Raw genomic sequence first — 13,137 nt, 5'->3', positions numbered from 1 at the left:
CTGGTTTTAATCATTTATTTTCTTTTCTTCCATTTCGTAACTGAACTGTTGATGTAATCCTACCCCATGTGAATGCTAAATTCAGGGTTTCACAATAAATTAAATGCCATCTAAACCAGCATGAAATATCCACAGTGTAATCTAAGGTGCCCACAAAAGTTGGAAGAGGACTAGGCTCTTGATGTAGCCAATGGGGTCTTCAGGGAGTCGTTAAATTCTCAGCAAAATGTTTTAATCTTGCCTCTGTTTTCTCTTTGCTTGCCTGAAGAAATGTAATACCTTATTTCAGTAGTGAGAGGATGGACCATGCAACAAGTGGGAAAGCAGGACAACTGACTTGGATTGGGTGATGTCAGGCTCTTTGAACTGAGCCCTCTGTCATGATTTAAAAAAAAACCCCAAAACATTAGGTGAGCTGACTACGTGACACAGGCCAGGAACTTTCCAAAGAATTGTCTTTATCAGAATTATAAGATATATATATATTTATATATAAGTAATCTTTAAAACAGTTACTTCTCATCCAATGACGGCACCTTGAGAATCTATTTCTCAGCTAAATGTTTGCATCCAGGATGAGAACAAGACCGATGGGCAACATCTGTACCAGGGAACTAAACACTGTCACCTTACCCTCAAAATCAATGTCCTTACTGCCATATCGGGAATGGTCCTGAGCCCATTTTAGCTGACCTGTGCCTGGGAATGACTTAGGACAGTGCTAGTTACCCCAGCCCAAAACAGTGCCAACAACTGCTCTGTGAATTTAACAAGGTGAACAGTCAAATTCCAGCATCTTTGTGGTGATCTGGCATCATTTAATTTACTGATATTACGATTCTGTGTGCACTATACTGGATTAATTGTCGGAATGCACCGATCTTCTTTCTGTCACAGGATTTACTCTCTCTTTTGCTGACTCTAGCAGATATATCTTCCCCAAATTGGGATCAAATGGTAACCTCTCTTTCTTGAACAGACTCCACTGATTTGATCAATCTGTTTAAGACTTATTGCTAGGCATGTTTTTGAGACACGATATCTGTCCTTTTCTAGCCTTTTCTGATAGAAGAACTTTCTTTTGTAATTAATATTGTATATATCCTACCTTCCTAGATTAAATTGATACTCACTTGATACCCAAGGCTTGAGAGGCATTGCAGCAAACAACTACACTCAGGTGACTATCTGCTGCCAAGGAACATTCAGTGAAAGATGTCTGTACTGAACAGCTCATGAGTAGGTGCTTGGTTTCTTGAGTTACATGGTATCTTTATTCAAAAACTCTATGAGACTTTGAATGAGACCACAAAGGGGCACAGGAGCAAGATGTCTGCAGAGGAGCTCCACCTGTTGTGGCGTCTCCATCCTTGGAGATATACAAAACCCAACTGGATACGGCCTTGAGCAATCTGCTGTAGCTGACCCTGTTCTGATCAGGGGGCTTGGACTTGGACATCTTCAGAGGTGACTTCCAGCCTCAATGACTCTATGTGCTCTTTTCATTGGATCAAGCTTTGGACCATCAGTCTCTCTTCACCCTGATAAGACTCAGAGTCCCTCGTGCCTGTTTTTGCTTCCCTTTACCCATAACTCATGCCTTCCTAGCTGTCCAGTTTAAACAGGAACCTCACAACCTTTTTGTCTTAGCTGCTCAGATTTTTCAGGCCAGCAATTTCTGTCATCGAATTTTATAAGCTCAGGAGAAGAACTGGTGGACTGTTCCACCTCCTAGTACTTATCTGTGCCATGAATACATGCGGACTCCGTTGTGTTTTTACAGACTTTGGAGCAACATGGAGTGGGTTGGGGGAATTTTTCAGATAAAGTGACTACACATAAGCCAGCCTCAGTCAAGAAGTAGCTTAGTACAAAGAAGTGGTTTCTGAGGATGGGAATTATTAGGTTGTAGCATCTCTTGAAATCTCCACTTGGACAATACTGTGAGCTACAGTATCTGTTCTCTGATGGAAAAATAGACATTCCCTCTCTGCTCTCCTCTGCTCTATCTTGGCTCCATTTAGCTCCTGACATCAGGACTTGGGAACTAGAGCATTGCTGTAGGCTAATGAAGCCACCTAACTCTCAGTAGTGCTCAGTCTCCCTTAAAAATAAGGTTTGTGTCTGTGACAGCAGAATTGGTGCTGAATTTCATACCCAAGTTCTCTGTTCAGTGGTGGAGGCAGATTTACTAAGAACAAAATGCTTAACACCCAGCATGCTGACAGCGGGGAACCCTGATGTGGGGCCATGGTCCCAGATACAGGGATTTTGTTTATCTGAAGTAATAACTATAACCCCGAGCAGCATCTCTGTGACATTACTTCACATTTTGAAGCTGTAGCTAGTGGCCAGTACTGAACCACCATTACCCCTGCAGATTTTTTTTCTATGCCATAGCTGTTCATTGCAAAATATATTAACAACTTCTGGGCCAAGAGCTCCCTTCAGCACCACACTAGAGAGTCAGATACCAGTTGGTTTTTATCCCTCTAATCTTGTGATTTAGGTGTGGAGTAATCCAGCTTCAAGTGGAGAGGAAAGCTTCTCTCTGTTATGCCGTTTTCCTTATCCCAAAGCATCTCTGTAACATGCAGAATAAAAAGCTTTTACAGGAAAAACATATATTCAAGCCTCTGAAACCAGAGGAGGGAACTGATTTATCCGTTTCACAGAGGAGGACTAAGCTTTTAGGACAAAGGTGCCCTGAGAAGACTGTGAGTACTAATGAGCCTTGTGCTATATGTGTTGTGTTGCATGTACTTTGTTGCTGAATTATTCCTCCAAGTCTTCAGCACAGGGATCCCTGGTGTGTAAATCCCAGACAGCTTCCGTGGGGAACAAGCCCAGAGACACGCAGCAAAGCTGAGGTGGCCGTTTTCGCTTTATGGTGAAACTCAAAGCTTTCAAAGTCTCTCAGATCCCTAAGGACTTCAGAATTTAGGCTGTTCCTTCTATACTTAAGCACCTAAATTCCATCTAGATTGCACATGAGATGCCCACATGCTCTTGGGGATTTTACAATTCCCTATGTCTGAACAGAGTAAAATAGGCCAAGCAGAGAATGATGCTAATGCAGCTTAGCATATCCAGGTACTGGAATTAAGTAATTTAGAATAGGTCAAGTCTTCAACGTGCTGGGTGGGTGCTGCCCAGGCTAAAAGTCAGGTTAATGGCATTGCAACTACAGAGCTGTTAAGTGCGTGCACCAAAACCAAGACCTGCAGATGTAAATTGATAGATAAACCTGTAGCACTAGCTTGGAGCCTGGAGCAAAACTTAGCATTAAGACTGAGAGCGCATTATGATGATTTTAAGGCTTGAGTATTACAAGGAGAAGGTAAACTCGGATGTAAGGCATTGCTCTGGCTGCCTGGCAGGTGAAAACTCTGAAGTGTTACTAGTGTGAACTCAGAACTTGATTCTGCTGCGGTGCTCTGCAGCTGTGCACACCGGACTGAGCATCCTCCAGTTCTGCCCTGGAGCAGGTCTGAAAGTCCTGCCTTCAGTGGTGCGGCTTTGGCCCTTCTGAACGCCTTCAGCAGACACTTTTCCTCTAATACTTCAACACCTCGTATTTCCCATACTCAGCCATAAAGCTGGAAAACAAAACTGCCGACCTTCCTTCCCCTGCCTGATCTCTCAGCCTGGATTTCCCATGCTGATGGTTGAATTGGTTTTGCTCAGCAATGGCAGTTTGAGGGGATTTGCGTTGTGAAGTTTCTTGTCAAGCCAAGGAGCAGGGTGGTATGAGAGGAGGGGGTGGGTGGAGAGATGCTCTGCCAGGCAGGCAGGCAGGCGGGATCACTCTGGCAGTGGCTCTGCCTAGCTTTCACTCCCTCTCCCCAGGGAGGGAGCCTTTCCCTCACTCCAGGCTTCTCCCCTGCCACACAAGAGGGAGGGGGAGAGGAGAAAACAGAAGGGTCCCTTCACACTGACAGCACCCAACTGCCCACCTCACATCTGCAGCCGGCAAACCATGAGGAAGAGTCTATTTGCCCCTACAGTCACTTCACCTTTGATTTAAAACCTTCACCCACTTCCACAAGGGATGATGGAGGAGCAATACATTTCCAAACTCCACCCGGTTGTGGATTACGGAGCTGGGGTCTTTCTTCTGATCATAGGTGAGTTCTGCCTTCAAACCTGCCTGTTTGCTTCAAGCCTAGGAGCGGACACAGTGGGGCTGCCCTGTTAGTGCTGCGGTCAGCAGCGGCAGCTCCAGAGGAAGCTGGAGGGAAATGATAGAATTATCTGTTTCCACTCAGGTTCCTGCTTATCGCCTTTGAGTTGGTTGGATGCCAGGATTAATCTCCGCTCTCAGATTTACAATCTTTTGTTTCAATGCTGAAGGCTTGCCAGCATAAGTTTGCCTCTGAGGCATCACAAGTGTTTAAAATAAGTTGTCTGCCACTTCTCCCGGCATCTCAGCCCTGCGAACTGAGAGATGAGGCAGCCTGTTTCATGGGACTGATAGGGGAGAGCAACTCTGGTCTGACCCTCAGGGGGGGATGTTCATTATGCATAAGGAGCAGCTGTGTCTTGGTAGGACAAACTGGTATAAAATAGCACAGGGTTTCCAAATAGCATTTTTGGATTTTATAATGGCCTGTTTGCCCTGCTGAAGACAGATTTACAGTGAAATACAAGTGGGCATATCTACCAGTCTGCTCCAGCATGGCTTTAGCTAAGCTTTTTCTTCCTTGTCTGTTTGTTGCATGTACCCAGGTGATGTGTAGATTTGGAGAGGAGCAGAACTGGTTTAGGCATGCAGTCCAACTGAATTTTGCTAAGATGCGAGTACCTTCTTCCATTCAGATCATTTGAAAAAAGAAGACAAGCGTATATTTTTATGTGTTTTAATACAGAGCCTCTCAGCAGCAATGCTGAACTTCAGCATTTCACATCTCACCCCTGTTCCTGCACACTTTTCCCTGCACTGCTCCCTCAGTTGTGTTGACAGCAGAGACCTGGGTGAGAAAAATCACTATGTGGAAAACAACGAAGGGTTTTTTTTTTTAATACAAGTCAGGATACCAGCTGTTTTCTCATACAAAAGTTAAGTACATCGATGCATCTCACAGATTTGTCCTGTGCCATCCAGCAGCCTCATAGGCAGCGGGATGGAGGGGAATAGTATCTGTCAAAATAAAAAAGAGGGTGGGCCTGGATGTCCTCCCCGATGCTAAGAGCTACTTCCTACCTTTTGTGTAGTAGTTACAGCTCTCACAGAAGAAAGTGAACTGGGTTCGTTTTCCCCCCGAAGCCTGAGGATGTCCCAACCTGTGGCTGTTGTTTGGCAGGAGAGTGCTCTCCTCACCAAGCCACGGGTTGCCATCTGTCAGCAAACAGCCCCATGCCAAGCCACCATGGGCATCTCTGGGTGTGCAGACATACAACTGAGAGCTCAGAGAACTCTTCAAGCATATTCAGAGGTGCCAAGTGAATGTGTGTGGTCAGAAAGGGAATGAAAGAGGGATGTGGGGTCTCAGATTTGTACCTCTGTGCTGTCTAAGCTTTGTCTTGGGATCTCTGCCCATTCTTGGATTTATGCCAATGTATTTATTCCATTTTGTTGCATGTGCCTTTATTAATTCCTCTGTGGGCACTTTATTATGTGGCATCTGTGAGCAAATGCAGCCTTTCTGCAATAACAGTGACAAGGGAACATGACAGAGTCTTCTTCTGTTTCTCTATTTAATTCCTGACTTTAGAGGGCAGCTTCTCAGGAAAACCTTTGATCAAAGTGTAGCTCCAGCACAATGTTCTCTTGGGAAAAAAAAAAAAAAAAAAAAAAAAGAGGGAATAATTTCTTCTAGTTGTTTGCTACTTGGACTGTTGACACTGTCGTCCTGAATGCTTTGAAGCCCTATGGCATAGCTGAATAACATGTGTCCAGTGGGTCCTTTTGCAGAGCAATCTCCAGCCTGCTGCATGCTTCTGGCTAAACAGTTTCTATGGTCTGTCTCACTGCACTCAGAGAGCACCAGAACAGTGTGGGTGTCTGAACTGTGGCACAGAGTGATTCTGAACCACTTGATCAGGGAGAGCCCTGAGCTGCCCAGCCAGCCCATGTGGACTACTGAGGCTGCTCAGAGCCCAGGAGGCTTGTGCTGGGGCTCCAGTGGAAGATACATCGCAGAGAGGGAAGGGTTTGGGAAGCCGAGGGCATCAGATGAGAGGAGGGGACAAGCAGGCAGCACAGCTGGAGTTCTTCAGTAGGAAGGAGAAGTAAGTGAGGATATTACCAGGGAAAAAAGAAAGCGAATAGGCCCATTTTACTTGATAGTGTGTTGTGCAGGATAATGTAAGGATGGAGAGAACGGGTGTGGGCTGCTCGCATGAGGTAGGAGCCGTGGGGGAACAGGTGGGATATAGTGCCTGGGGAACGGAGTGTGACATGGAAGTGAAGAGCTATAGTGTGGTGATGTGAAGGGGTGAGATATGGTCTGCTATTCATATGACAAAATCTCCCCCAGTCAGTAAGGCTGGCCAGCACTACAGGAGGCTGTGAACAGAAATCTGAAGCACTCTTTGCTCTAACAGGTCCATAATGGAAACACAGCCTGACTGGGAAATCCCTGCAGGGAGGCAGGAATTGAAATCCAAGAGCTGGCTGAAGCAAAACAGCGGATGCTGTGGTGGGGATGCCGAGCAGTGGGGCAGCTCTCAGGAATGCCATCCAGGTGGCATGTCCTACCTGCTGTCTAGGAGACCGGGTTCCCTCGCCGTGAGCTGAGGAGCACGGCTTCATAGCAGGGCACAGCAGGTACACACCGGCGGGTTTTCAACCACCAGAGCGTGGTGGTGCTCTGTTAGCCAGGCAGGTGCTGAATTCTGGCTGGTCTCCCGGTCCGTCCTGTCTTCCAGACTTCAGTCCCAGGCCAATGACTGGCATTTTTCATATCATTTGTATAGTCAACAGGTTTCACAGGTGTGTAAACTATGAGGTATTATTGTCTGTGCTGATTCTTCTCTTTCAGCCATCCTGACAATCCTTGGCAATTCAGTTGTCCTTGCTACAGCTGTGAAACGCTCTTCCCTCCTGAAGTCACCAGAGCTGCTTACAGTCAACTTGGCAGTAGCAGATATTGGAATGGCAATCAGCATGTATCCGCTGGCCATTGCATCCGCCTGGAACCACGCTTGGCTGGGAGGAGATGCGTCCTGCATATATTATGCCCTGATGGGTTTTCTTTTTGGTGTCTGCAGCATGATGACCCTGTGTGCCATGGCTGTGATTCGATTTCTTGTCACCAATTCATCCAAATCTGACAGTAAGTAATTCTGTTTCTGGTAACCTTGTAGTGGTGCATTTGGGCTATTACTTTCAGAGAAATACTTTGTGGAATATGGCATGGAGTATCAGTTCACTAGTTGTAGGAGCAAGCCTCAATTTTAAGTCCAACATCAAGCCCTAATGTTCCTAGAAGGACCTGATTAAATTCTGTATTAAACAATGAGGTTTCTTACTTCTCTGTAACACCAAGTGAAACTACTTGAGAGTGGAGACCCCAAATGTTCACTAGACAAGACTGTCTTGTCTTCCTATTTGTGTGCAAGCAGACATACTGGAATTTGAGAGGAAGGAATATTCTCCTGGCATTCCGGGGCTGGGAACATGGTACAGTTGGGCTCAACTTGATCCTGTAAAGCTCCCTGACCTACTAAACTTTAGAATAGCACTGAGGGCTGCACTCAGGTGTCACCTAATCCATGGACGCTCTGTTACGTTTCTCAAGAAGACCAAAGGTAAAGGAACTTCAGCAGCAGAATCCCGGGTATATTTGTAGCCACCACCCTTCTGTTTGAAAAGTTATGACTGAGGTGAGATCCGTATATGGTTGGTCTTCTTCTTTTCTGCAGGTAACAAAATCACCAAGAACACTGTTCGCATCTTGATTACCTTCATCTGGCTCTACTCCTTGCTCTGGGCCGTTCTGCCCTTGGTAGGCTGGGGCTACTATGGCCCTGAGCCATTTGGCATCTCTTGTACAATCGCCTGGAGCAAGTTCCACAACTCTTCCAACGGCTTTTCATTCATCCTGAGCATGTTCCTCCTGTGCACAGTCCTGCCTGCACTGACCATCGTTACCTGTTACTTGGGAATTGCCTGGAAGGTTCATAAAGCATACCAAGAGATCCAGAATGTTGACAGGATCCCTAATGCAGCTAAACTGGAGAAGAAGCTGACATTGGTGAGTTATCCCAGTGATGAGTAATCAGGAGCTTGCAGAGAACTGGTTCTGCTCATGCATGGCTCATGAAGACCCTTCTTTGCTTTGTTTGGTAGTGACCAAAGAGGAAGCTATGGTTCGAGTCTCACCCATACTCTGCACTCCTCAGAGGAGTAGGGGGCTTCTAGAATCCTTATCAGTTCAGTAGCTTGATCAGGATAATATATTATGGGTACAATGCAGCTTGTTAAATTTGTAGGCAGTTGCATCCAAGAACTTAATGGACATAATAGATTTCCAGTCTTACTGGAATAGTTGTTGAATCCTTTCATGTTGTAGCTGGGGTGGAGGTCTTGTTCTGTCATCCTAGGTATTTTTAATTGACTGAGTGGCTATTCTGAGTGAGAGCTACACAGAAATTCCGGATAGAAATGGGAATTTTTAATATAACTTTTTTTTTCAGATATGCACTTTAGTTGCTCATTTCTTGTGGAAAATCAGAATTGACCCAAGCTTTCCAGAGACCAGTCTATTGAAAGGCTAAACTATCTGGCTGGGTTGTGTCTCCCATGACATATTGCAGCCAGAGTCAGGGAAGAAGATGAAAACAATGGACTCATAAGAAACCCATTGTAGATGTGCTAGGTGGGAACAAAAGCATACAGGCACTGTGCAGTGTTACCTGTGCTCCTGTCAGACCGCAGCAAACATACAGTTCCAGGTATCTCAGCTGCCTGAGGTGTGATTTTCCCCCCACACACCATGTGCCCAAGTATCAGATCCTGTCAGTGAAGCTGAGAACTGAAGCCCTGTTTCCCTTTCAGATGGCTGTGCTCATCTCTGTGGGGTTCCTGAGCTCCTGGACACCGTATGCAGCAGCCAGCTTCTGGTCCATATTTAACTCCAGTGATTCCCTACAGCCCGTTGTTACACTGCTGCCCTGTCTGTTTGCCAAATCTTCAACAGCGTATAACCCTTTTATTTACTACATCTTCAGCAAAACTTTCCGTCGTGAAATTAAACAATTGCAGTGTTGCTGTGGCTGGCGAGTTCCTTTCTTCAGCACCAACAACTCCGCTGAAAATCCTGTGTCGATGATGTGGAGCGGGAGGGACAATGCGCGTCCCTCTTCTGCTGCAAAGGTGGAGAACCAGGGAGCTGCAACTCGCTGAAATGCAGCGATGGTTTCACAACACAGGTCGAAACTTGGGCTCGCTCAGGGGTCCAAATGAGTAGGAATGCAGCACGTGGGGTTGTCACAGCATATCTTACGTCAAATACAGAGGTTTAAGTATATATTTTTAAGCAACTCTCCAATATTGTCTTTAAGCTACACAACAAAAAAAAAACCCTATTTTTTTTCAAGAATTTCCACTTTAGAGGAAATAGATTTATGTACTAAATAAAACATGTTTAAACATTTAAAACATTAGTTTACTAAACATGTAAACTAAACTTATTTTCAGGGAAACAGTTATAATTAAAAGAGGATTTATTATTATTTTTTTTCTTATGCTTTTGACTTTTTAATGCAATCTATCTGCACACTCTTGCCTCTACCAGTAAAACAGCCATCAAAGAAAACCATAGGTTGAACACAAAGTGTTACCAAATAAATGCAGCTGAGAGTGTAGCTTTCCAGCAGTACAGACAGAAAACCATATGGGTAGCAAGAAATATGGAATGCCAGGAAAATATGATAAAGTAGATGCTATCAAAATGTCTTATAGAGATCTACAGTTCCATGCCCTGTCAGAGGTGGAGTTCCAACTCCTCAAACACAAGCTCGAAAAGGAGTCGAGCAGCCTTAGTCTGGAGAGGTGGGGTGGGAATATGGCAGTCAGTGACAGATGCCTTCTGTGTACCAGAAATAGCACAAGGACAAGTGAAGGAATCGCTTAGCAAAAGGAACTGCGCACTTAGGCTGTGGCTTGCTGAGGTATAACGGCTCTTCGACCATGAAAGCTGTTGGAGCATTTGTTTTCTGGAGGAGCATTCGGTACAGCGTGCCAAAAGCCATCCCCGGGGTAACCTGCCCTGGAGTAATCCTGCAGATGCGTTCCTAGCTCTCATCGCTTCAGTGGGAGCTCCTGAGACCCTCAGTTCCCCGCTGGCTGGAGCACTGTCGCATCTGACACCAAGAGCAGAGTTTGCTGGTTTTGTTTATAGCATACGTACAACCATAGCATCATCCTGTGAGCCAGTTTCAACAAAAGAGATTCGGAGGTGGAAATGATGAGCTCCTACAGTTTAAATCTCTCTCTCTCTCTGACTCACTGTTTGTGATTTTAAAGGACACAAACAGTTATCTTTAGGGCTTGAAATGTTGTACTAAATACAGCCTTACAGGTGCAGCAGTTCTCGCTTCCCCTGCTTGCTCAGCTGACCATCCATCTTTGCATTAGTTCAGTGAAGACGAGTTAAATCACAGATTTGGCACAGGTTTTAAACAACAATCTAATACACTGCTGGATGGATTTTCGAGTTCTTGAAGACTTCTGTCACACTCAAACCCTAATAATTAGTTTCATTTGATAAGCTACAGCTAAGGCCAAGGACAGGATTAAAAGATAAGCTTAAATACTTTTGTGCCTATGAGAATTTCCATTACTGTGGAGTGTGGATTACAGAAGAACAAACAAAATGAGATGTGAGCTGTAACACACTAAGGCACAAATTAATTACTAAGTCAGTCAGGGGTTAGGAAACTTTAAGGATCTTGCTTTCCCCTGAACTCCTGCCCCTGGCAGTGTCACTAACTCTCATAAATATTCCACTAGATTAAACTAGGTCTATTTGTAAAAAGTTGTGAAAAATTCCTAAATTAAGTTGGCCTCCAGGGCGACATTATCTTGTCCTGGGTTGTCACTCACAGATGGTCCATATGGAATGAGGCCGCTCAGTCTTCTCTCCCAAATACGAAGAGGTGAAGCATCCTCTGGGAAACGGTCACCTCCGACAGCCCCTGGCACAGGAGAAAAATGGGACAAGGGAAAAGGAACTTGAGGGGCAGCAGAAAACACGGGTAACTGAGAGGGGAGCATGTGAAAGCTGAAGGAAAATATTTGGGAAGAGGAGAAGAGGCAGGAGAGTGTTACACAAGTGTGTGTGTGGAGTGCAAGGAGATGGCAGAGGGAAGTGCAAAAGGGACAACAGTGTTAAACAAGGGGTCAGAGGAGTGTGTCAGCGTGTGGAGAAAATGTGAACATGCTGGAAAGGGACTCGTTAGGGTAAATGTCAATTGTCACCTTTTTTTCAGCTTTAAAAACTAACCTGATAAGAAAACTGTATTTTAATAATCATCTTCCACCTTAAGAGTTTTTGCTTTCACTTGCTCAGCTGCTTGATGTTTAGAATAAACAGCAAAATATACATTCCCATCTGCTAATTGAAGATTTGTGAATGGAACAGTGAGATGCACGTTAATAACGTGGGGTAATTAATGTGAGCTTCCTCTGTGAAAAGTTGAGGACAGATAAAGTCTATGTAATGTGAAAATTATGTCATTCTATAATACAGATAAAATCTCTGTAAAACCAAAGGATCTGTATATTGTTAATGTTCAAGTATAATGCCTTAATAGCCTGATTTATTACCTGTTTATGTATTTCATTTTTAAAAATCAAAGTCCAGGTGTTTGTGTATCAAACATGGCTCACATCTCTTTTTTGTTTTTTTAGACTCAGTGAGAAGCAAATCAAAACTTCCCCAGTAGAGGCTGAATTTTAGATGGTTTTATGTTATATACAGAAAATTTAAAAAGCAAGGCTGCCCTTGACCAAAGAACCAGGAAAGCAAGTAATAGCATTATAACGTCAGCAGACTAGTTCTTAAGTTTCATGAAGTTAATTTATGGTCAAATTATAACTCTAATTTCATGGTACTTCCTACCCAACTCTGGACTGTGTTGTCAACTAAGTGGTCTTCTAAGACACTGAAGCAGTATGCAAGCACTTACCTCAGGTGTGAATCTGGGCATCTTATGTCTGCAGTCACCAGCACTGTCATCCCGATACAAACAAATATTTAAGGTAAAAACTCCAACTGCATCTAACCCCCCTCACATACTCGGAGTTAGCTCACCGAAGTGTGGAAGTTTTCAGCGCAGACATGCACACCTGAGGGAACCACCTTCAGTTCCTTTCTTTCCATTGAGGATAAATGGAGTTCCCTGATCAGATGGTATGTGAAGTTAAATAACACAGCTAGCACTCTGAGTTGCATTAAAATAAATGGGAATTCAGTGCCTTACTTTGAAAAACCTTCTAGGCAGTCTCTATCCAAGCACAGGAATAACTTACAGGACTAGATCGCTTCTCTTAAGTGTCAGTTTTCCCCATCTGTAACATTAAATGTGACTCACTTCAAAATAAAGATCAGTTCTCTGAGGGAAATCATTGTTGTGGCAGCTGGAGCATGAGGCTAACACTGCAGGTTCCACCCCATTATTTTGCCAGTAATACTGTGCGACTTTGGGGAAATCACTTTTTAAACACTGTCCTGGGTCCTTCTCTTGTCCACATAATAGTGACAGTTTTGCTGCTCATCACTGTAAAGCACCAATTGTTTGATGGGCAGCTTAATAAAAATGCAAAAGCACCAACCCCGATGGCTGTGAAACACCGAGAATGAAAAAGGGGTTGCCACTCCCTTATAGAAAACTGACCTCTGTAGGATCCATCTGCCATACCGGGGAAGTTAATTTACAATTGAAAATCAAGTGGAAGGTTTGTTTCACAGTGAGGGCACTGGCCTGGGGCTCAGTGCTATGCTCAAGTTCTTGTTTTTTCAGAGCTTGTTTCATGAAAGACAACGCATTGCACTAAGTCAATTCCTACCTGGAAATAAGGATCTCCACATCTCCAGCCCTTTGTCCTACCTGTATTCCTCACATCTTTGCAAAACAGAAACTGCCTTACAGATAAAAAAATATCTATTGCTTTGGAACTTCCTAAGGGAA

The 13,137-nt window shown here is 44.4% G+C and overlaps 1 protein-coding gene across 2 annotated transcripts; it reads left to right on the top strand.

Moving 5' to 3' along the window:
- The first annotated feature begins 346 nt into the window (after nucleotides 1-346).
- Nucleotides 347-9,402, top strand: LOC113478415 (opsin-5-like). 2 transcript variants are annotated; one of them, XM_026845619.1, is made up of 4 exons: nucleotides 347-410; nucleotides 6,984-7,277; nucleotides 7,867-8,198; nucleotides 9,002-9,402. In XM_026845619.1, the coding sequence occupies exons 2-4, from the start codon at nucleotides 7,097-7,099 to the stop codon at nucleotides 9,347-9,349; spliced, it is 861 nt and encodes a 286-aa protein (XP_026701420.1). In that variant the 5' UTR covers nucleotides 347-410; nucleotides 6,984-7,096; the 3' UTR covers nucleotides 9,350-9,402. The 2 variants fall into 2 exon arrangements, with proteins under 2 accessions (XP_026701420.1, XP_026701419.1); XM_026845618.1 differs by lacking the exon at nucleotides 347-410 and adding an exon at nucleotides 3,865-4,127.
- Nucleotides 9,403-13,137: the final 3,735 nt, after the last annotated feature.

Source organism: Athene cunicularia (assembly GCF_003259725.1).
Source record: "Athene cunicularia isolate RWA chromosome 3 unlocalized genomic scaffold, athCun1 chr3_part1, whole genome shotgun sequence".
NCBI lineage: Eukaryota > Metazoa > Chordata > Aves > Strigiformes > Strigidae > Athene > Athene cunicularia.
The sequence above is the reverse complement of the archived record's forward strand: the minus strand, read 5'-3'. Positions and strand labels throughout refer to the sequence as shown.

Coding starts and splice junctions, on each gene's coding strand:
- LOC113478415 (XM_026845618.1), top strand. CDS start 4,052: ATGATGGAGGAGCAATACATTTCCAAACTCCACCCGGTTGTGGATTAC. Junction 7,278..7,866: donor CAATTCATCCAAATCTGACA/GTAAGTAATTCT, acceptor TCTTTTCTGCAG/GTAACAAAATCACCAAGAAC. Junction 8,199..9,001: donor TGGAGAAGAAGCTGACATTG/GTGAGTTATCCC, acceptor TTTCCCTTTCAG/ATGGCTGTGCTCATCTCTGT.